At 46.6% G+C, this 24,308-nt stretch overlaps 1 protein-coding gene and 1 long non-coding RNA gene across 2 annotated transcripts; both read right to left on the bottom strand.

Moving 5' to 3' along the window:
* Positions 1 to 5,650: 5,650 nt before the first annotated feature.
* On the bottom strand, positions 5,651 to 8,066 carry LOC144146930 (uncharacterized). The gene is made up of 3 exons (XR_013317776.1): positions 8,024 to 8,066; positions 7,762 to 7,841; positions 5,651 to 6,932 (listed from the first exon to the last, which is right to left on the bottom strand). It is a non-coding gene; the product is annotated as an uncharacterized LOC144146930 (long non-coding RNA).
* A 2,093-nt stretch (positions 8,067 to 10,159) lies between these two features.
* Positions 10,160 to 12,508, bottom strand: LOC144146513 (peroxynitrite isomerase THAP4-like). The gene is made up of 4 exons (XM_077678458.1): positions 12,095 to 12,508; positions 10,538 to 10,691; positions 10,322 to 10,447; positions 10,160 to 10,197 (listed from the first exon to the last, which is right to left on the bottom strand). The coding sequence occupies exons 1-4, from the start codon at positions 12,254 to 12,256 to the stop codon at positions 10,160 to 10,162; spliced, it is 480 nt and encodes a 159-aa protein (XP_077534584.1). The 5' UTR covers positions 12,257 to 12,508.
* Positions 12,509 to 24,308: the final 11,800 nt, after the last annotated feature.

Genomic DNA, 24,308 nt, shown 5'->3' with positions numbered 1-24,308 from the left:
CGACATTGCAATGGCTTCTCCCACACCAGCCAAAATGACGAAGTACGAATGAGGACTTGGCAGCGAAGGTAAAAGTATTGAAGGCGCTGAAAGTAGGAGAATCGCGAAAAGAAGTGATGGAAAAGTTCAACATTGAGAAGAGCCTCTGAGCCCTAACGTCAAGAACCAAGACCAGATTATGCAAACAATAACAGTGACTTGTATGGCAGTGTGACGAAAAGGCTTCAAACCCTGTGCTGTGTGAGAGCTTTGTTTGCTTATCAACATTAACAAGCAATCACTCACTCATGCCATCGCACTAATCCTTTTCATCACACAGATGGTCGCTCCTGAGCCCATGCTCTCTGTTTGCACTCCTTTTCGTCATGTTTGTTGCTCACCACCACACATCTGGTCCACACACATGGCTACTCCCAAGCCCATACTACTTGTTTGCACTCTTTTTCGTCGCGCTTGTCACTCCCCACCACACTACCCACCACACACCTTGTCCACGCGTGGTCACTCTCAAGCCCATACGCCACTCATTGCACTGGTCTTCGTCGCAGTTGTCACTCTCCTCATCACACATCGCCACTCTCGAGCTGTCTTCTTGCGGCACTTGTCTTTGCTGCACTTCTCACTCTCCCAATCACATGAACCCTGTCACACTAGCGGGCACACTGCTCGTTGCATTCCTCTTCCTTCAACTCATGGCACTGAGCCGGGGGAGCTAAGACATTGTGCAGCTGAGCACGACACAGCAGGTTCAATACTCCGGCCACAGCAGCTGTCTTTCCGAAGGAGGTGACAAACATAAGCTCCTAAGTGTATGAGATCCCAACGCACACTGAAGATCGTGAGGTTTCCTAAATTCTTCCTGAACTTACTTGCCGCGGTGGCTGAGTGGCTAAGGCGTTGCGTTGCTGATCCCAAGGATTTGGGTTTGATTTCTGGCTGCGGCGAAAAGCGAAAACATCCGTGTGTTCGAGATTTTGGCACACGTTGAAGTTTACCCCAGGTGGTCAAAATTAATCCGGAGCCCTCCACTACGGCGCCATAGCCCGGGTGCAGCTCGATGCGTAAAATCACACAATCAATCAATCAATCATCCTAAACTGTACATCGGTGCCTTAAGTTTGCCTTTTGCTCTCCAAACTGCTGCCAGTTAACACACTAACGAATCTGAAAGACAGCTGCCCTCATTCCAACATTTTTGGATCCACATTTTGCCTTTGCAGTCTTTGCCTTGCTGCTGAGCTTTCGTAGTGTGATCCGCAACCGAAGCATGAGGAAAGCCTGTGTTAGGCGCTTCTGCAACTCATGGCAATGCGGAAAGCTGTTCGCAAGTTGGCACTTGTCCAAGGCAGCATTTGTGAGTGAGGCGAGAGAAACTGTCAGAGCGTCATGTTCGTGTGCACGGAAAACACTATCCGCATGCTGCAGCAAGCTCACGACAAGACCTGATGGACGTGTGAGAGGGTTTGGTTGTGACAGTGAGCGGTAAGACTTCAGCTTCAAAAGCTGGTCATTCTGCTCCACGGGCTCTGCCTGGAGACACTCTCTGCATGTGTCACAAAGCTTGAATTTCTTGCTGACACTATGGGTTATGTACCCCGCCACATAGACAAGAGACTCCATTTGTACGTCATCAAGTGGGGGAGCATCATCGTCAAGAAGGCTGTCAGTTAGGAGCTCAACTTCTGCTGCCTCCACACTGTTCTTCTGAGCTGCCTTCTTCATCTCGACAAACTCGAGGAGGTCCACAGAATCATCTATGTCGTAGCTGCCCTTGCGACTCGGTTTAAAAAACTGGCTCAACATTATGAGGCGGAGCATCAGCTTAAACTCGAGTGCCCTCGGCACTGGGTGCCTCGACCGAATGCAGGAGAACAGATTTTCCAAGGCATCCTGCGTCAGCCTGCACAGCAGCACGAACTTGAACTTGTACACACTCAGAAGCTGGTGCTGAATTTGGAGAGCACTTGTTGTGCTAATGAGCACACCTGCTTGTACGGGCTTAAACTGGTCCCTTTGGTTGCTCTTTTTTATGGAGACATGAGCAAAAATCTCCATAAACTCCTTAAGGAACGCCACTGCCTCATCATGAGCGTCTGGCTTAAACGTGCTCATAGCGGTGCCGATGTACCGCGACGTCATCAGGGTGAACCACCGGTACACCCGCTCAACAAACCACGCTGTGGTTAGGGCCTCCTCCTCCATCCGCCCAAGACTCACTAGCACGCGTATAGCAGCGCCAACACTATGGTTGAGGACAGCCACCGCAGATGCGACGTTCATTTTGGCAAAATGGTCCTGGTCCAGGTAGGCCGGCTTGAGGTGGGGGGCCAACTTGAGGTCGCGTTCGGCATCAATATCCGCCAGCTTCTTGATGTGCTTGACTGACACCTGCGAGATGCACAGAACATATTTGAAAATGGTTTAGGTTAAACTGCACTAAAATCCCCTAGCTGAAACACTAACACACTATCCCTACGTTGATAGTCATTCTAGCGATCGTTGCTGTGCTCATTCTTGCAAGCAGGTAACGCCATCCATTGGCCTCTCGCCGCATCTTGTGCTCGGGCAGGTTCGTTTGCTGCCGTCGACGAGCCTCCGCGACCGATCGGCACTCCGCATCGCGATACAAATTCGATCACCTCTTTCGACTTGGATGACAATCCGTAGCACAATTTTTCACCACACTATCATCCTCTCTTGCATGTTCACCTTGCTTTTCGCGCCGGCCTTGATTCTGGACGGCAGCGAAGGGCGGTCGCTGCCGCGGCATGTGTGGTGCTAGCTGTTTCGTGCCCCGTACAGGCATGCACGACCGGCAAGTGTGCGGAGCGCTTCCGCGTGCAGAAAACGCTTCATGCTTTCAGCTTGCTTGATTTCTTCTTAAAATCTAGCTATTCAGCTAAGCTGTCATCACAGCCAACAACGTTGATCGGGAAAACAAAAGCCTAGAGCGCTGTGGTCCCACCAATTTTCTAATTCCCTTATAATAATGGATCAGGAACTTGGGGTACCTCCGTATTTGCTTGAGCCCGTCGCTTCGCGTACAAAGCACAGAGCACCCGACGACACGGCCTGCCCCGCGACTACTCGTGAAGGCAATGTAGTAGCCACGGGCGCTCGGGTAGGAAATCTCCATGGTATCTAGGAGCCGCTTTAGGGAATCACGCAGTAGCATTACGGTTAAAAATCGACGCGGAAGCAACTCTAGACGATGATGATTAATAAAGTGCAGGTTACACGCCTGCTTAATTTGGAACTTCGCCCAGAAAACTGGGACACAGAGAAGCGGCGGCGCACGTGGCTGGCCGTCTTCCGAATATGACGCTACTTCCGGTTGCTGCCGCTGTTTCTCGCTCTTCCGGCGATGCGGCAGGGAGCGGTGGGTCAACTTTAACGACGAATACCGCTGTCCCCAAGCTAAAAATGACGAAAAAAACTTTACAGGCATAAACTGACCAACGTAATAGTAAAAAGTAGAGCTTTGCCCGGTTTTAAAAGCACTTCAGTAGCCCTTTAAGGGGGCACATGGGTTTTTGGGACCAAAAAATTGCCCAGAAAAGCATTTTTTAGGTATCACTTTTCTCTTGATTTGCTAAGTCTTTCCTCCAAAAATTCCGCACTTGAAACAGTACCAGGTACTTATAAAAGCCATAGAGGCCCCTTATAAGAAAGAAATAATTATTTTCCCATAATTCCCCACGAGTGGTACTGCAGTGATATGAAATTGTCGAGGTTCATGCCAGCGTGCACAGTGCAGCTAAGAAGATCAAAAAGTTCTTGGGACCAGTGTGCTTCCTTAAGGGACACTGAAGTGAATTTGTCAAGCTCCCGGTTTTGCTTGCACTGCGTAGACTGGCTCAAATTACCACACTTTTGATCGTTTATCCGGTTGATAAGTCGGTAATTATTTTATAAAGCGGGAAAGAAGAAAAACTATCATGCGCGGTCTGTGGCAGCTACACCAACTAAAGGCTGTGAGGTCGGGAGGAGGTGCCACCGTGATTGGACGATGTCCAAGGTTAGCATTCAAACAAGTTTCAGTTTCGGTTCTGTAAAACAACATGCTTGACATCCGACAGCAGCGTTGCATGGGCATTCTCGATATCTCAGTAATCGTTGTACCGCGCTTCTGCCATGTTGTCGGCTGTAATATGCCTAAGATAAGCCTCTCAGGATGGCTTGGCATCGTAGCAATCACTAGCCGAGGCCTACGCAGTGGATGAACGCCCTCCGCGTCCCCGCAGACGCTCAAATGCCATGCACTTTTCCCCATATTTGGAGCTTGCCTCACTCATGCCTGCATCGTAAAAAGCGTGTTCGCACCAGGCCAAAATGTATAAAATTCATGCCTGCACCCACCTCATTAGTCGGAAGGTTATACTTCTCCTTAATGGCATCAGGCAGAATGAAGGACTGGCCCTTGACAAGGTGATTCCGGATGTTCTTAAGCACGTGGGGTGCGTCGGCTAGGAAGTGCAGCTGCCGACCAGTATTGGCCGCACACGGATGCTTGCACGACACCACAGGCCTGGTAGAACGAGTGGCAGAAATCCCGCATCTGTTCCACAACGCCTTGTTGCTGGGCCCCATGTCGGAAATCACGGCATCAACAAGACACCCAGCCGCTTCGCACTTTTCGATAATCGAAAAGAGGAAATCCTTTAAAAAGGTCCCATCAATGGAGTCTCCTGCAAAGGGGGGGAGGGGGGGGAGAGAGAGAGAGAGAAAGAGACAATGCAGCACTGCAGATACATATATCTTTACAGCCACAGTTTTTCATGCAAGAAAGGCACTGGCAAAAAAGCAACAGCCCCTGCACAATGGGACCTCACACACTGTTGCACCTGAGCATAATGGTAATAGTGGTTTTGCATGCTGAAAGTCCCAGCATGGGTTCTGCAACTACTATTTGATAGAGGTTTAATTAAAATAAGTGAATTTCCTTTTGCCTGGTGAGGAGCGTAAAAATTTCTAGAATTTTTATAAAATACTGGAACTTTTGGGCAACTTCGTCTTATGTTTCGTAGACTTGGCTCAGGAAAGCCTAATGACATCAGGACAGCCACAAATACCAGCATGAGGCTACATTACTTTGGCTCGCACTGTGCACATACAAGAAAAACTATGATCAGGCTTACCTGACAGATGGTAGCCAACAACTTGCTTCCACCGAGATGACAGTCCGGTCAACATGACCACCAGACCGTGTGTGGCGTAAGTCAGCTGGCCCTCAGGCAATGGATTCGCAAGGGGCGCAGTTGCCAGGCCGATGGTTTTCTTGACCGTCGGGTCAAAGTCAAGGCCAGTGGTCAGTTGCATTTCGTCAACCAAAATGGCGCAGTGTCGCTCTTCGGGCCGCATTGTGTCAAGTTTAGCCTTCAGAGGAGGCAGCAGTTCCTCGAGGATACCTTAAAAATAAAAAGAAGCATGTTCCTACACTGCCACCTTACAAATCCGCAGTGGTGACACGAGCCAGTGAAACCTGCTTACGCACCTGGTTCGAACTTCACGTCTTCAATACGCCTCTGCAGCGTGCGCTCTGAAGGCAAGGGAAGGACATCTTCCTTCAAAAAACTGTAGCCCCTGTTGCCACATGCCAAACGGATCTGCAGGGATTTCTGGACGGTTTCATTTGTCCACCTGTTGCCACGTGCGTCAGATTTGGCAGCATTGTGTACCTGGTCGGGGGACAGGTGTGGAAGCTTGTTGCCTGAAAAACAAGAACAAGTGAACAAAGTGTCCCATACACTTAGTTTTATTTTTATTGATGACAAACTACTGAATTATGTATGCGTGCCAGCAGTGCAAGCTAGGACATCTTAAACCAAACAGTGCCAAGATTACAAACTACAGTAGACTCTCGATAAACGGAACTTCAAGGGACCGGAAAAATTAGTTCCGTTTAACAGGAGTTCCGTTTACTGAGAGAGATGTTCTAAGGTGCAAATTTATGTGCGTACACACTTCTAAGGGCATTTCATGGAACTCTTACCACTAGGAAGCGACTGTAGCTGATAGTTTTCAGAAAGCAAGAAAACTACAAGAGGCGTAGGCACAGCATTCACAAAGTTGATTTGGCAACAATGAGTCGCTGTGCACTACAAAATGCGTCAATTATTTTTGTTTGAGTCCTTGCAACTGCATCTTCACAGAGGCTAGAGGCCTCAACTTCACGAGTGCTTACGAGCCACCGAATTTAGAGTCTATAATCGAGACCGAACAACTGGAACAAGAACTGCGATGTTGCATTCGTTGTGCTAACACGGCTAACCACTTACGAGACGAGGCTTACGAGGCCAACAAGGCTAAAAAAGCATGGAGGGAAAAAAAAAACAAGAACGAAACAGCCGGAACCGTAAAATGCCGATTCTTATGCCAGTGGATTTCACAAGAAGTTCCATTTCTGGTTCCGTTTACACGGTGATGCGGAAATTTTAGTTCCGATTACCGAGAGTATTTTTACATTATCTGAATACAAAACCAACCAAATTCCAGGCGACTGTTCCGTTTAAGTGGCAATTCCGTTTAAGCGATTTCCTTTTATCGAGATTCTACTGTACTCAAAAATACGTCAACAGCATTACAGCTAAAGTACCGCCAAATATGATAAGTCCAGACACTGCAAGTTTTTCGGCACCAAATTATCGTTTTCATTGCTACCATAATTAAATTTGCTGCTCCAAAATGACTGTATCGAGTCATGCCCCTGCACACCCTGTTTACAGCTTACCTGGTTGTACCAGCAGCATGCTAGCACAGTCACTGAGTCATAAGGACAACATGCAGATGCAGTTTAAAATCGGATGCTCACCAACAATCGCTTCTAACTGTGTTTCAAGCTTACGAATGTGTTTTTGCTGCAAATCCAGTTTGCGCCTGAGGTGCTCCACGGTATCTTCGTGAGAAGATTGACGTCCACTGCACGGGTCTTCCTGAAATGTTAGCACGCAGACTCTAATAAATGCACACTGAATTGCTGCAGAGCTTTTAAAGCGAAAGCTTTCGTAGCGCGACCGATGGAGGCCTGTGGAAAAACCAATGCAATTCCCCATACACCGGTCGATTGACCAAGAAGCTCTGATCAATGAACACACGGAATGGGCGTGAAACTGGGCTTCCACTGGGTCAAAATGGTTACTTAAAAACCGTGAAAAAGTGATGGTTCCAGATCAGACAATACACGCATTGATCACAAAGGAGGAGTACAACAGCATATCTCTATTTCATAAACCACGTTATCGGTATGCATTCAGATCCTTCTTAGATGCGGTTACTTATTGCACAAAAATTTTTCCATGGGTTCATTCTGTGTTCACGATGTGGGTCTTTGAAGGTTTCACGGTCCATTGGGCGTGCTTTTAGCTTTCGCGCTTGTCTCAACTTTAGGAAACGATGGTAATTTTATTTTAAATTTTAGCATGCTTGGAACTTCAATAACTGCGAATAACAAGAAATGCGTCAGGAGGGAAAAGTTTTATATCCCTGTTTCAACTTTAATTGAAAGTGGGATGTAAATATTGGCCACGATACTGAAATGTATCATCACAACACCGTGGCAGTGCGCACCTGCTGAAGTGATAGACTGCGTCAACAAAGTGCAGCCCTTCTCCTACCAGTTAAAATGCGAGTAGCGTTTGCATAGCAACTCCAGGTCCTGTTGTACTATATATATATTATTAGGTATTGAGAGTGCATGCTTTGCAGCTGCCTTATGAAGTCATCTGCTTTTAGGCAGCTAAATTAGATTACTTGTTTTATTACCGTTTGGGTGCCTTGGTTCAGCTTCAAGGTAGCATGTTGGTTGTCGTCACGTCCGGCACAGTTGCACCTCACTCCACTCACTGAAAGTGTAGAGTGCAAGTTAGACGCTTCTGTGCACATAAACATAACTTTTACGCAGGGATTTATCCATGCAACACAGCGCCGATGGCACTCAGCTTGACACCATCGACATTTATTGCCATTTTTCGTACTCAATCATTCTGGTATTAAGCCATGGGCCTTGCATGCTATGGTGCCTTACCTTGCTCATCAGGAATGGTCCATGCATCCTGATACCCTGTCTGCGGGGCAAGTTCACCTGTGAAAGGTTTGCTGTTAGAATTCGATTTCTGACAAGAAGAAAATCAATGGTTTATAAGTCGTGAATACTTACTAGTCGAGCTTTCAACCTCTACTTCCATTGCCGGCAGTGACACAGCACTTTTGTCGGAACTAAAGCACGGGGATGAGGTCTTCGGGTACTGCCCTTCAGTGATGCATAGGGTCTCTGAAATGCAGAAAAAGAAGATCATAAAAGTAAACTCAGAATATTCATTTTCATGCTTTTTTAAACACTTCACGTCGGAACTATTAATGGCCGGGCCTATTAATTCAAGTCAGTGCCACGGCCCGGGCCCGTGGCACTGAGCCCGGGCCCGCCGATAATCGACTTCGGGTGGCCCGGCCCGGCCCGGGCCCGTGCAGTGCTTTAGTCAGCAGTGTTCTGCTCGCATTCATCGACGCGCAGCGAGGCGCCACAAACTCTGAACTCCGAGCCGGCCGATGTCCCTCGGAGGGTGAAACATGCGTTTTGTGTTTGTTCTTGTCTGTGCGCGCTTCTCCTTCCCTCTCCGAGCCGAAGACAGCCGGAAAAGGAATTCGGCCCGTTTCTCCCGCTGTCGTGCAAACCCGGAGAGGTGTTGAGTTACGTTTCGCAGAACCGTGCCGCGCCTGGGTCCAGAGACGCCACGACCAACTGTGTGCTGTTACCAGCCCTCGAGACAGCACCACTTTTTTTACGGAGCTAACCAGAGGAAGGAACCTTTCTTTTCTCGGCTTTTTTCGACCTTTTCCTGTTTTTCATGTATCCTTAATTAAAGTTTGCCTTTAAGCCTTCCACTGTTTACCCGTCATCTTTATGGATAGCGGACGCATCGACCCCGTCGAACAGCGTACCACGAGGCCAGAATAATTGTTGTCGCTTCATAATTTCAAAATGCACTGTTCATGCTTCCTACAACTGCATACCTGAAGTAAGCCGCACAACAAAAGCAAGTTTATCTTCTTTTCTTTTAAAGCAAAGGCTTGGGCAGTGCTTGAAGATGGTCTGACTTCATGCGAAAAATTAGCAAAGAAGTAGCCGATGATGGGGCTAATTAGTAATGAATCAGTGGCACCTGTTTCATTTCAGGTTGGGACGATGCAGCATTGAAGCTTTTACCTCAGACCTCTTCACATGCTTGAACTAGTGTCACTAAACAAGGTTTAGTGACACTAGCTTGAACCTTTAACAGAGTGCTTGAAATTTTCACTAATTACGCTACCTGGCATACTTTACGGACAAGACGAGCACGGCTAGGTGCCCAGCCTTAACCTGGACTACTTTGGTTGTTTTGAGGTGAACACACGTACATGGAATGCCACGTGCAAGGTACACCTTCAACTGATGTCTAATGATCAAACGTGTACCGTGATAACATACTAAAGCTTGACATTCGGATAGTTAGGCACCACAATTTGAATATTTCTAAAACAGCGCAGAGCGAAGGTGTATGGAGTGACAAACTAGGGCGCTATGATTTGTCAATTGTTTCTGGGCTGTTTTTGAAGCAGTCAAAGCGTGTATTGTGCTCTTGTTCTGCTTATAATTTCTGCTTCGTCTACATAAAAAATGAAACAATTAAAATCTTCGGTTGAATCTTTGTCGTTGCCACGCCTAATTTCATCCTGTACATACCTCGTGACTGCTTCCACCCATACTGCTTGCCAAATCGCTTAGCTTCATTGGTGCTCAGGTGAAGGACGGTCATGCATTCAACGCCTGAGAACACTGTCGCCAGAGCACATCACCGTCTCTTATACTCCTGAAGAAGCGCACAGCATGCCTAGGTGGCATGTAAAACCACCGCCTCATCTCACACGCCAGAGCCACATAAAATATCGTCGCAGCCTTGGGTGGAGACGTTTTCCTAACTCAAGCCGCAGCGGTTTGAAGCAACGCAAGACATAAGAAAATCCCCGCACAGCGATGATGCTGAGATAGCAAGAAGCAAGCCGCGTTATCCATGGCGCTGTACGCACTTGCCCAACCGTACAAATGGAGTTGGCGCCATTGCGCAGGTAGTGCCGCCGTGTGCACCCTCCAGAAAAACATTTGTGGGCAATTCATACTTCCTGTTCACTGGACAGAAATTACACATATGAACAGAGTACAGCCTGCGAGACAATGCAACAGAGTACAGCCTGCGAGACAATGCCACGTCTCCTGCTCCATTCCTCCATTCCACACATACCTACATCTTATGAAGCTATGTTCACTTCCACATACACATATGCTTACCTGTCTCAATTGGCTGAGCTTCGCCATCCAATGGAGGAGGCCATACTCCATGTGCTTCACCTGGGAATGGGCTAACGGCAACAGAGGCAGCAGAGACAGCAGGTGCATCGGCGGCATCCAGTGTGTCTGAGGTGCCAAAAAAATAAAAACCACCATACATGTCATCGAGATAATGCATGGTACAATGCTCAGCAGTGCATCAGCTAAGTGACATACCGTGGGCTTGTTCACTGCCTGGCCTCCTCGGAACCTTCCCCTTAGCCCGTTTCTGCTGGTTGTTGGAGGCTTCGAGCGTTGGTACAGCATTCCACTTGAGGAGCTTTCGGCCATCAGCCCTGCCCGCTTCAAATTGGCTGTCTTCGAAGTGGTCCTAACAAACAGTTCAATACAATAAGCAAACAAGAAAAATCAAATGCAGAACATTGTGCGAATGCTTTCTCGCTTGAATGTCTCTCTGTCAACTTCACATGAAATTGAAACTGCTAAATTACGACCCACAATACGTTTAACAGCCTTATTCGGCAGCATCATGTCGTAAATTCCGAGTTTACAAGCCACAGAACAGATCGCAAGCAGTATACCTGCAATTAGTGATCAAGGCATTTTAGAACATGCCAGAATGCTAACGCTCAGTGGCATTATAAATGTAGGCTGCGAAAATGTCTTGAAAATTTTAGTGTACGCGTAACTTAGTGCACACAGAATGCTTTTCTTTTGTTCTTATTTGTTCTGAGAGTTTCATGTTATACTACAGAATGCACAACCTAGTAGAATTTATCTAAAGTGAACAGGCCAAGCTTTATACCAGAATTGGCAACAGAATGGGGTGAAGGCGTTTGTGACATTAATAACACATCTGTGGGGCCTACTTGGTGCCGCATAAATGAGTGGGAGAGCGCCTAAACATTAAAAAACGAATGAGGACGAAAGAACACGGCGAAACAACACGCGCGATTTGTAAAGTTTAAGCGCTTTCACTCGTGACAGTTCGCGGTGTACATCAAACCAAAACTTCCAAAATCTTCTGGGGAGTTCCGCACTAATTCCCGTGACCCCTCCGTGAACGCTAAACTGCCGAATTAAAATTTATCCAACCATTTTGGATTCTCGTAATGGCAGTCGCCCAACGGGATGGAACGTCCCACGACATGCAAACGTCCGGGGCGGGGACGAAATAACTTAAACGGATGGCGGTATTTATTTTGGCAGGCGCCTCGTAGGCGTTGTGAATTCCACCCCTCCATATCCTGAGACTATGTTAATTCCCTGCGAGGCCACATGCGCGCATTTCACCTTCAATTTCCACGTATGTGAATTCTATGCCTCTATGAACTCTAAGACAGGCGTCGTCATATGCGTGCCGGATTGTGAAATTGCCGTACTCGCTCGCTGGCGCGCGGCCCGAACTCTCTCACCGTTTCCTTCCCTTGCATACTATTTTCGCCCCCCTGCACTTTGTAAATTCTCATCTGTTTAACTACACCTCCTGCGTCCACATCTCTTGCCTACTTTTATTGCAGCACAACTCCGCCAGCACCCGGCCGACGCGTACGTTGTCGGGCCGCGTTGGCGAGCGAGCGAGTACGGCGATTTCACGACGCATATCGCGGCCCGAAGACCGCGGTCGGACGTTCGCGGCGGCGGCGGCCGGTCTCGCGAGTTCATTAGCTGCGAAGCGCTCTGCACGGAATTCTCGGGTAGGGGGGGATTTCACAACGCCTACGAGGCGCCAGCTTTTATTAACTATCGCGAATTCACTTCAAACAATCTCACCTCACAAATCCTGGAGTACGGGGTGGGCACGAATTCATCGCGGCTGACGAGTTGCAGCCACACGCGTAGCCGCTCGCCGTCCTTTTTCCCCAGCGGGAAGCGCATGAAGCGTTTGCCATCATCCTCGGAGTTGTAGCAGCCGAGTACGCAGCAAAACGGCATCTCCGGACACACTTCTGCAGCTAAAATGCTGCGAAGCGTGCCAAGCGCGGGATGGTTTGGTTCACGTTCGGAACGTCGGTCGCGCGCAGTCACAGGGCAAACAGCTAGGACTACCACAGTTGACCGACTGAAAACGCACAAGCAACAAAATGGCAGCGCCCATGAACCGTCGCAGTGTAAACAAATGTCACGTGGCGCGAACTGACCAATGATCTTGGCGGCGGCACGGAACAATGGGAGAAAAGAGTGCCGATACTCTAAAACCGTATATAGTGACACTAATCCAAACGTTTGACAAACGCATCGACTGATGAAAGACCACTTACCAGCGAGCTGTCCACACCTGTCGCCGTATCCAAATGCTGTTTGCGGCCGTTCCTCGTGTGACAGGGGCACATGAAAATCTTTCCACCAAATGGCACTACTAGTCCTTCACAAATAAGAAAAAACGACGGCCCAAGGCGAGGCTTGAAGCTCCGGCCGCGCCGAGTCACCGGCCGCGCTGCGTTGATAGCACAGAGGTTGTATACATCCGGGCAGCCATTCGTGCCGCCAGGGCAAGTTGAGTCGCTGCAGTCGGGTGCGTTGGCGCGCTGGCACGGGAATTTAAATCGTCTATGTATGCGCAAGCAAGCGAAGCAGATGAACGTTGCAATTGTTTGCAACGGCGAGAACTGCCTCTTCGTTAGCAGCAGAGTTTGACACCACCTATCGCCAAAATAAACAGATTGAGACAACACGGCTGCGCTCTCTGCCTGTGATCGCGCTAGTTGAAGCATCTAAACGGGTATACGTACGGTATTGGTTTTGTAGCTGCGTGCAACCGTCGCGTCCTGCTTACTCGTTCTAATTAGCATTAGGCCACGGTTGAAGTGCTGGTGCACGGAGACAACAGAAGACTAACATGGCGACCGCCCGCTTGAGATGATTACCTCAGATAGGGCGTTTATTGTGGACATGGTAGTATACAAGGAACCGAACGCCATCTCACAAATGGTGTTAAGTCGTTCTAAATCCTCCCTTTTGCTACCCGGATGGGCAACGGTACTACCGTGGAGGTTCGTCCACTTCTTTAGATCATGCCTAGGGAGTACTTTTTTTGCTATAGGTACTTTTCAGGGCACATTACTTGATTAAAACTCCATTTCCAGCTAGTTTGCGTTTACAGTGTAGTATGTCACTGCATACAGCTAACAATACCATATTTCGTTCGTTGCAGGTGACAAACTACACAAATAATGCAATATTTTTAAGGCATGTGATAAAGAATAACCTTCGATTTGCTTTACGAAGGTTTAAAATAATAGCTGACGTGTAAGGCTTCCAAACGCTGTTAGCCCGTGCGAAAGCAAAGACAATGCACGCAGTGTTTCGTTGGAACTTGCGGTTGCTTAATATTTCGCAGCCTACCCAATGGTCTTGACGATAGGGTTCATCTGTTTGCATACGCAGTACGGCACGCACACACCCCAATCGGCGCAGCGTCGATGGCGAGACTGGAGAAACAAGCGCCTAACGAGCAGCGTTTTCCTTTGCGTGCAAGCCGCAGCGCTGCTGGGCGATAAGAGGCAGTTGAAGCAACGGCTTCCCCCTCGGCTAGGCACGCGGAACGCAGCGAGGAAGCTCACAGCAAACCAAACGATAAGAAACATGCAGCTTGCGCAGAAACGGCTGAAGGTCAATGCGGCGCGATGAATGACCTTGGAGTATTGGAGTACTACAGATTTTGCTCCGAAAACCTTAGTTGATATCAATTGGTTTAAAATGAGAGTGAAATTCAATGCATTATTCAGTTACTCATATTCGCCGCATAAACTAAAATTATCACCGAAAATGGAAAACGGTGGACAATAATGCGAAAAAAAAATGTACTGCCTTTCTTGCTTAGGTACCAAAAAATAGCACCCAATATTTCGGTAATTTCCGAACATGTGTCGTGGTTGTACGTTTTTTATTGGGTTAACTGCGTGGTTGAATAGAAAGATAAATGTAGTAAGACATTTAAAAGTACGTAAAGTCTAGCAAGAAAGAAAGAAACTGTGGCGATAGCTGCAGTTTGTGTTCTTCACTGGTAAGAGTTTCGAAGTGTGCTCGATTTGTAACACTCGTCTGCGGTCAAAACCATCTTTGGGATTTTTAATTAGTGCAAAACTTTTTTTTTTCCGCAAAGTTGCTTCAGATATCCCAATCTGCGTGCATAAGAACTTATATATTTCTTTTTTCGCCCGCGCAAAAAATGTTGGCTGGACACATCAGTCTAATGTGTTAAAAATCCAGGACTAGCCCCTAGACGGCGTAAGGGATTTGCAAGAAATTGCCTGGTGAATCGTCACTGCAGTTCCTTAGTTTTTCCTAATACCTACCCAACTTTTTAGGTTGTCTTTGAATTTGCACCACTGGTTTTCGTAAAAACAGCATTCTTATGCCCTGTTTTCTATGGTTTAACAAATACACATTTTTTTTTCACTTTGCTGATAATACAACTCATTGAAACGGTTGGCAAATCCGTTTGGTAAGGCGATTAGCAGAACCGTAAGTAAACCGCAATAAAATTTATCCAAAAGCGAACAGTACATGAGCAGTATTTTTTTGTTTCGACACACCTGTCTTACATATCTTGCCTGCGAATTTACCACAGACCTTTCTAGAGTTCTGTTCTCGGTATTCCCACTCCTGGTCGAGATAAGAGCGTTAAGTGGCCTGGTATTAACACCTGCAGCTCAGACTCGAATCACGTATTGAAAGCTACGTCAAGTAGAGAGGTAATTATTAGGGCGCAGCCTTTTGACGTCCTTCCCTGGGCTGAGCGGCGTCGCTGTCGTCGTTACCAAGGGGACGATGGCAAGGCCGAAGAGTGAAAGAAAACAAAGGAGGAGGCCGTCGCAAAATTGGGAGGGGGGGTGGTTCGCCATGGCTAAAAACGCTTCTTCCAAATTTTGCAGGGTCGGGGGGGGGGGGGGGGGCAGTATGCAGTGCCCGCACGAGGCGCTGGACTCCGCAGCGCTTGGAGAAAGCGTGACAGGTGTGTGCGCGACGATGATAAGCGTTCGTTTAAAGGGCGACTGAAGTGAATTTGCTAAGCTCGCGTTTTTGCTTGCGCTGCGTAGACTGGCTAATATTAACACGCTTTTCACCGTTTATCTGGTTGACAAGTCGGTAATTATTTTATAAAGATCGAAAGAAGAAAAACTATCATGCGCGGTCTGTGGCGGCCGCAACAACTAAACGCTGTGACGACAGGAGGAGGTGCACTGTGATTGGACGATGCCCACGATTATCATTCAAACAAGTTTCGGTTTCGGTTCTGTAAAACAACATGCTTGACATCCGAAGTTATATGATGGGCATTCTCGAGATCTAAAATAATATAGGTCACATCCTCATTAGGCACAAAACTTCTTGGCCAATCCCCCGCGTGGGTATGTGCCATGGTGGGAGGCAACCAACCAACCAACCGCGCTTCTGCCATGTTGTCGGCTGTAAAATGCCTAATATAAGTCTCCCCGTACGGCTTGGAATCGTAGCAATCACTAGCCGCGGCTTACGCAGTGGATGAATGCCCTCCGCGTCACCACAGACGCTGAATTGCCATGCGCTTTTCCCCCATAGTTCCAGCTTGCCTCACTTATGCTTGTATCGTAAAAAGCGTGTTCGCACCAGGCAAAGGGTGTGCTGACTTTTGCCTGTGCCCACTGCCCGCAAGCAGGCGGTGCTTATGGCAAAAGCACGCCAATGAGAACTTGCTAGCGCGTCAGTGTCGGTCTGCGCGCTTTCAAACTCGTTCGTGGAGCAGTGAACGTTATGGTGCAAAAATGGTGAAGTCAGTGTAGAAAACGTCGGCCGAAAACGAAAAAATCAACTTACAAAAAAGTATCCTCGAGGATTCAAACTTGCAACTTGCAAAATAACATGCCTAGCGCTCCAGACCACTCGGCCGCGGCCAGCGCTGCCGGCATTGGAAATGTGCGGTATATAATGTGTAACCAGTTTAAACTTGTATTTAGTTTTAGCATTTCAAGCAGCTTAGGTGACTATTTGTTGTATAGCGCTGGTGTGGTAAGCGTCCTTCAAATCTCCACGTCTAGAAATTGCATTTCTTAGACGGAAAAACGTTCGCAGATGCGTAGTCGTGCTGCTGACCGCTGTACTTGTTCACCCAGCGCAAAAAAGTGCTTAATGCCCCCTAGTTTTACGCTGCACTATAAAACTTTCAGTTTATTTTATTTCCTTAGTACCCGTATTGACTTGGCTGACTCTTCTGCCGCCTTCAAGTGGCCTTATATTTTACTACTAGCGTACCGGTCAGCGAAGCGTCGCATGTGCGCTTGTGCAGCGCTTGTGTGAATCGACCTTGACTTGGAGCTAGATACAGTGTACAAACTAACCAATTAAAGAAACATACATTTTTCTATTCACAAACGTGCTGTGGCTTAGTTTCAAGTGAGCGAACAAATTGCGACGACCCGTCCGCGGCCGGCGGACGAAACGCTGGGCCGACTGACTCTGTCGGAAGGCAGGCGAGCCGTGCAGTAGCGCAGCTAATTGCCAGATCATCTCCTCCTGACGTCACACGACGACGGCACAGAAAATGGGCGAAGGTGCAGAGAGGAGGACAGCATTTTTGAATTGATTTTTCGACTAAATAACTTTGCGTAAACGCACCCGCACTGTTTACAAATCACTTCACTGTCCCCTTAAAACCGCTAAACATCTTCGTCCAAATATCGCATTTGGGATAATCGCAATCGCCAGCCAATTTTCGATGCGCTTAATTATAGTGTTGGTTTTTCGCGCGTATTGTGCAGCCTAGAAGTTCCAGTCCGCCCAAATATTGATTGCCTTCGTACGAGAGAATTTCGGGGTATAATAAATAAATAATGAATACATGTGCAGGGAAACGCTCCTACGCTCGTTTTTGAGAATTAGAAGGAGCTGCTTTAATTATGTGCTCATGCAGCTCGTGCTCCCGTAATGTATATTATCAATGTACAAAACAAAATACGTATTCTTTACGATAAGGCAAAGCTGTAAAACTGGTTGAAAGTTCTTGGTATTGCCGATCAGTTATATTGATGCGAAGAGTGACGACGGGCCCGGCTCCGTCGCTTCCAGTCGTAAGCCATAAGCAGGAGCGCTGAAAGCGTGCTGCTAAGTACGAGGAGCAGAATGCCAGTCGGAGAGAGCTTGTGAAGGAAACGGACGAGCAGGTGACGCAGACTTTCTCTCTGTGCTACCGCGGATGGCTGGGGCGAAGGGGGACGTCCTGCGTGGTTTCAGAGAGACAAAATATCCTTAAAGGCGGCAAAATCTTGTTCATAAAAATAACTCTTTGTGCCGATAATGATGATACTAATTTTACCGCACAATTCAAAAAGCAATCTACATAGTATGGAAAACGGATGTTGTTGTGGTGACCTGCTAGCCGCTTGCAAACGGAGCCGCTTGCTCGTCACACGATATCGTTTGCGCACCTTGCGGCGCCGAATAAAGTCACCACCAAGAAACATGAATGCAGTATTTAAGTCAGGCATCCAGTTCCGTGCAACCGTATTCTTCAAATGTTACCGTGCAGCAAAACGCTGTTATTACGTTTTTACTGTAGCCGCTCTTTTATCACTAGACTTGGTAGAGGACTAGTTTTGAAAGTCTCAAATATTTATCGTGTGTTTTGGTTCAAAATGTATTTCTTCGCTGAAATAGAACAGCGGGGGTCACGAAGGGGTCTTCAATAAAACCAGGTTGTATTGTGTTTGATTGAAACCACGAACTGTCCTTTTTGTGGCGAGTTTATCGGTATTGGCGAAACAGAGTACTTTAACTCTGTGTCCGGGTGTAGCCTTCTGCAGCGGAGAGCTTGACTTGCTCCGCCATGAACTGATAGCCTGGGGTATTGAAAGATACCTCCACCGAAAAAAGATATGCATCGCAGTCTAACCTAGTTGTCGGCATAGACATGTATAACGCAGTATTTGAATTTACCTGTTTTCACACAATCCCAGAACAACCACCGGTTACAACGTCTTTATTTAGATGCAAGCTGCCTGCTGCGTGGTTCCCGAAAAAAAGACAGCCAAGGCTACTACCCGGTCTACCATGTGCGAGCCCGCATACGACAATTCATGCCGGCCCTTTTAGTGCTAAAAGTGGTCCCATGGCATTGTGTACCATTGTGGAATTACTGTGCGCTTTGCAACAAATACTAGACATATCAGCTACTCATTTGTAGTATTTTCTGTCGGCTATCGACTAATAAATACGCCCTTTTTTACATTGTCTTTTTAATCTGTTGTCTTTTTACACCTTGGCGCAGAATTGATATAGGCTAAGTAAATATAGGTTATCCTGGGTACAAAAATTATTAGTGGATAAAATTCCGTATTTTTTTTTGCTAGAGGCACTAACATTTTTGATAGTTAAGTAGTAAAAGAAAACTTAGTTGAATAAACAAAACGCACGAAACCATATTTATACCACGAAGGCGGAACAATAGCTCATTTCAGTGGTTGTCCGAGAAATAAGCTCTGGTGTTCAGGGAAACCAGTTGACGGCATGACGTGCAGATGCAACTCACACCGGATACGATCCACCACTGTTGCTCACTACTACAGAGGTTGCAACGACGATTCCTTCTTTTTATAACTTGACAAAGACAATATTCTCAGTACTTCAAAAATAAATAATAAATCTTAGCAAAAATAATGATCCACATTTTGACATCTTACCCTCGTGGGCTTCGGGTTCTTGGCCATGCGACCGCTCGTTTGCTGTGCTCGCGGAGATACCCTCGTCCCCAAGGCTGTCAAGTAATGGGCTGGTGTCCTTCACACCTCTTCCGTGTTCGGCCGAAGTTTTCCCGCCGACCAGCTTTTCCAGCGACGAGGTAGCGTTAGAGGCGTGTAACTCCGCGTTGGAGCCCTGGAAATCACGTCGGGCTGGCCCTTCGAGGAGGATGGCATCTTCTGGCAGCATTGTACAGGCTCCAGGCTGTGCAAAAACCCTTCGGTCTGGTGCTCTACCTGTGCGAAAGGTAACAAAATTGCAAATTCTTGTAAGTATCAATACTGAATGGCCTCGGAATGCTACCTTACCGTCACAGGCGCACTGGAGCACCAGAAAAAGTGAACTGCGCGCTTTTGAAAAGCAATAAAGAGCTTCTTCCTCTTCCGTTTTCGCCTTCTCTGGTTTGTGATTGTGAGTGTGAAAAAAAAACATCGAGTTTTCCTTTGTTCCATCGACAATGACCAAATTCTCCCTTGACTAAATGGCCCCTAAAAATAAAAAAAATTCATGTAAATTCTTCTGACTTTCCCCCCCTCTCAACTAGAAATAAAATTGTGACAGATTTCAATATGTCTCTTCTTTTTGCTATTGAGCCAGACTATACAGTCGAATGTAAAAGAAGAAATCGAAGGTTTTAGTTCTCGTGGAATGCAGGAGCGAACCAGCAAGCCATAGCAAAGTGTCATATGATGTTTTTTTGTAGATATAGAAGCACGTGGAGCAGATATGTATGCGTCGACTTAGCATGATTTAACCGTCATACATATAGCCCAGTCCATTGCTTGCGTTGTGAACCTAAAACAAGAACGAAACATTGGCGGTTTAAGAAACCTGACTACGAGTCGGATATTAGGAGTTTTTCAAGGCGCCGCTTGATATGTTCAGTTCTTAGCAGGTTATATTGACGTTCGACTTCATGAACGCTGGTTGTGCTCAATCGAAAGGTTCCGTAAATAATTCATTTTGTTGGATAGCTAACGCGGCCGCAGAAGGTACCCTGTAGTGTGCCAGAGTGCACGCTGGAAATCAGGAAGGCATGCTGCGAAGGGGCGTACATTACTGCTTGTAAAGCAATGAAAACTGCACCAGTCTGGACCTGTTTTCTCTATTAATTAATTAATTTATTTAATTCAGCTCACTACATTTGCCCAGAGGGCATTGTTGTAAAAGATATATAAAAAAGTGTTTAGTCCAGAAACGTAATAATGAATGTCCATGTGAGTGTCCATGCGTAGGTCATTCCCTACGCATGGACACTCCCTTTTTCCCTTTTAAAAACAGCTAGATACCACGGCGTGCCTCCCGGTACTTACGTCTGGTTCTTGTTCAACAGTAAGATGCGGTTTTCCTGGATACCCCTCTCACTGATGGTGTGAACCTTTCACCCCGTCTTATAACAGTTATTCTGCTATGGCCCTGAGATGTGCACCAACGCATGCATGGCATTTCCAATACAGAGGAGCAAAAATATTGTTCTAGCTTTTTTAGAAACACTGTATACATTCGGCTTTTCAAAGACGGAGCCTTCTCTGGCGTGTAGGTAAATGCGAATAGCTTATACTCCGGCATAAGCACAGAAGTTGTAACTCGCTAATTTCAAACATTGATTTGTTATAATGTAATTAAGGTCATTAAAAGGCAAACCAGAAACCAAATACATACTGAAACAAAGGTAAATGTAGCCAAATTAGTATACCGATAGCAAAGTTTTGCAACCCTCCGCCATTGCCTGAAAGTAGAAATAGGTCAAAATAGGAAAAGTGAAAATAAGGAGTGAAATTCCGGTAGTGTACAAAATCTAATCTTCTCTCTGCCTATCCACTACCACTTCCAGGCCTGGTGTTTTCCTTTGTTTAATAAAATGTTTCCGACAAAAAACATATAACTATAGTAAACCCGCGAAGAACAAAAAAACACAATGGGTAAACCCACAAGTGGGCACATAAAATCCTATGATTGCAATAAATCCAACACCATCACGCGATTACAACACAAAAAAACCTAATTTAACAACCAGAAACGGAAAAGTAAGTGGTAACATCTAGTCGGTGTCTGCAATACATCGCCATCCCACGAAAAAAGCTAAAAAAGAAGCTCTATTCGCCGACGCGTTTCGTCATGCCACTAAAGAAATATGAAACTGGTTAAACGGAGATGCTGTATAAAACGCTCCCCCATTACTGAAAATATTGAAAGTGTGCCGTCGCTTTACCTTTCGTTGCGTCTCCAGAATACGGGGTATTTTTGCGAGTCTGTGTCGCCGATGAGCATACTAAAAGTAATCGAAGAACAGCATGTTAGCCTACAGTGCTAGAAACCTCATATAAATGCAGAGTTAACGAAATTGATGAACAAAATCCAGTATATATATATATATATATATATATATATATATATATATATATATATATATATATATATATATATATATATATATATATATATATATATATATATATATATATAATAGATAATATATACATACAAAGCAAGAAACCTCGGTAACAGCAACAGCGGAAGGTTAATTTCGACGTTTCGACTTCGAGACAAGTCTCGCGTAGAAGAAGATATATATATATATATATATATATATATATATATATATATATATATATATATATATATATATATATATATATATATATATATAGAAATAAGGGTTGGCAGTCGAGAAAACCTCGGAAAGCAAAGGGGAGGATGTGGTAGATCATTGAAACAGATTAAGAATTTGGAAAGAAAGAAAGAAAGAAAGAAAGTTTCTTCACTTTCTTTCTTTCTTTCCAAATTCTTAATCTGTTTCAATGATCTACCACATCCTCCCCTTTGCTTTCCGAGGTTTTCTCGACTGCCAACCCTTATTTCTGTGTTATTTTCAACGAGCCCCTCATTTCCTATTCTGATTCGCTACATGCATAGCGAGGGCCTCTGTTCTGGCAGTCTTGTTGCCAAAGGGAGCTTAAGAGGGTTCAAAGCTGGTCGACCACTCTGGACATGTCGTAGGCACTCGAGTCACGACCCGGGGGTTAAAAAGAAGGTCCCCTTCACCCCGATTAGTCCGAATGGCGCTGGCTACCACCCCCAAGCACAGGAAACAAACATACCTAACATAAATACCCCAGAAAGTGAATGGGAAAATCGCCCCGCCGGTAGCGTAGTGGTTATCGCACCAGACCGGTATTCTGGAGGTCGTGGGTTCGGATCCCACCTGGCGGGCATTTTTTCTTCACTTTCTTTCTTTCTTTCCAAATTCTTAATCTGTTTCAATGATCTACCACATCCTCCCCTTTGCTTTCCGAGGTTTTCTCGACTGCCAACCCTTATTTCTGTGTTATTTTCAACGAGCCCCTCATTTCCTATATATATATATATATATATATATATATATATATATATATATATATATATATATATATATATATATATATATATATATATATATATATATATATATATATATATATATATATATATATATATTTAGTGAAAGGGGGTTGATGGTCACAGAGGTCCAGAACCACAGAGAAAGAGAGCCGACAAACAATCACACCCAAAGCCACGCAGACCAAGCTTCTTCGTTCACACGTGCGGCTGGTTGTCTGCCAGCAACATGGCGATGTCTGATGTCTGATGGCACGTAGCCATTACAAGGAATCAAGGAATGGTCCGCAGTTCCTAATTAATGCAGCCCGCGTTACCTCATAACAACTGCCCCCGGGGTATAAAGCACCATCCTGGCTCCTCACGATTGCACAAAACTAGGGGATCATAATACGGCTTCGAACGCTGTTCATGAACAGTCTTCCTCCCGCGGCGACGGAGGTCTGAGGAAGGTGTCATGGGCTCTATGACGTAGTTCACCGGCGACGTCCGCTCGAGGACACGGTATGGTCCGAGAAACCGAGAAAGAAGCTTGGCTTGCTACATAATCCTGGTGTGGTGGAATGAATCCACAGCCGCACCATATATCCTGGAGAATAAATTGGGTGGGTAGCTGTGCCGTCGTGCCGAGATTTTTGCTGCAACTGATCTTCATTCGTAAAGGATCTTGCAAGCTGGTGGCAATCTTCCGCGTACTGGGCAGCTTCAGAAGCTGGAGAGCACTCGGGGCGATCCGGTCAGTAGGGGAGAACCGTATCAAGGGTACATGACGGCTCGCGACCATACAGGAGGAAAAAGGGCGAGAAATTTGATGTGGCCTGAATGGCTGTACTGTACGCATAAGTCACGTAGGGCAGCACAAGGTTCCAATCGCCGTGATCCCCTGAGATGTACATCGACAGCATGTCGCCGAGGGTGCGGTTGAAGCGCTCAGTGAGGCCGTTTGTCTGTGGATGGTACGCTGTACTTGTGCGATGCACAACACGGCATTCACCAAGGAGGGCACGAATAACGTCTGCCAGAAACACACGTCCCCTGTCGTTGAGGAGCTCACGAGGCGACCCATGCCGCACAATGAAGCGCAGTATGATGAAAGAGGCGACGTCTCGTGGAGTGGCGGCAGGCAGAGCGGCAGTTTCGGCATATCACGTCAGATGATCGACGGAGACGATAACCCTTTGGTTGTCGGAGACTGTATTGGGCAAAGGTCCATACAAGTCTATACCAACACGGTCAAATGGTTTCTCCGGGCAAGGAAGCGGCTGCAGTGGACCCGCGGAGCTGGAAGGCGTAGACTTGCAACGCTGGCAGGTAGTATTTCCGCACAAAGGTCTACATGCCGCGCCAGTACTAGCGGAGATGGACACGGTGGTATAGGAACGCACCAAGTGGAATCTAGCTGGTTTCTAAAAGGGAATGACAGGTGCTGATGCACAAACGCGCAAATGCAGGCGAGCATTCATGTTCACTCCTACGCATGGACATGCACAGCGAAGATATGTTGATAGATTGTAGGGTTCAACGCGCCGACTCAACGCAGGCGATGAGGCGCTCCGTAATGGAGCCCTCTGGATTAATTTTGACCACCTGAGGATCTTTAACGTGTGCTGAAATCTCGTACACACGGGAGTTTTTTCTCTTCACCTCCATCAGAAAGGCGGCCACCGCGGCCGGTAATCGAACCCGCGTTCTCGTGCTCAACAGCGCAACGCCTTAGCCACTGAGCCACCGCGGCGGAAAGAGGAGACATGTCCAGACTGGTGCAGTTGTCATTGCTTTAGGAGCAGTAATATACGCCGCTTCCCAGCTTGCCTTCTTGCTTTCCAGAGTACATTAGTATATCCAGGGTACATTGTGCGGCGGGGCTGGCTAAACCAACGAATTGAGGTATTTA

Source organism: Haemaphysalis longicornis, unplaced genomic scaffold (genome assembly GCF_048455015.1).
Source record: "Haemaphysalis longicornis isolate Haplotype H1 unplaced genomic scaffold, Haemaphysalis longicornis Haplotype H1 scaffold_7, whole genome shotgun sequence".
Taxonomy (NCBI): Eukaryota; Metazoa; Arthropoda; class Arachnida; order Ixodida; family Ixodidae; genus Haemaphysalis; species Haemaphysalis longicornis.
Note: the sequence above shows the minus strand (reverse complement) of the source record. Positions and strands in the feature narration are given on the sequence as shown.

Bases quoted from the DNA above. Each gene is read 5' to 3' on its own strand.
- LOC144146513 (XM_077678458.1), bottom strand. From the start codon at position 12,256: ATGCCGTTTTGCTGCGTACTCGGCTGCTACAACTCCGAGGATGATGGC. The intron at 10,692-12,094 runs GTGAGATTGTTT...ACTGTTTGTTAG, and splicing joins CGTACTCCAGGATTTGTGAG to GACCACTTCGAAGACAGCCA. The intron at 10,198-10,321 runs GTAAGCATATGT...ATTGTCTCGCAG, and splicing joins AGCTCAGCCAATTGAGACAG to GCTGTACTCTGTTCATATGT.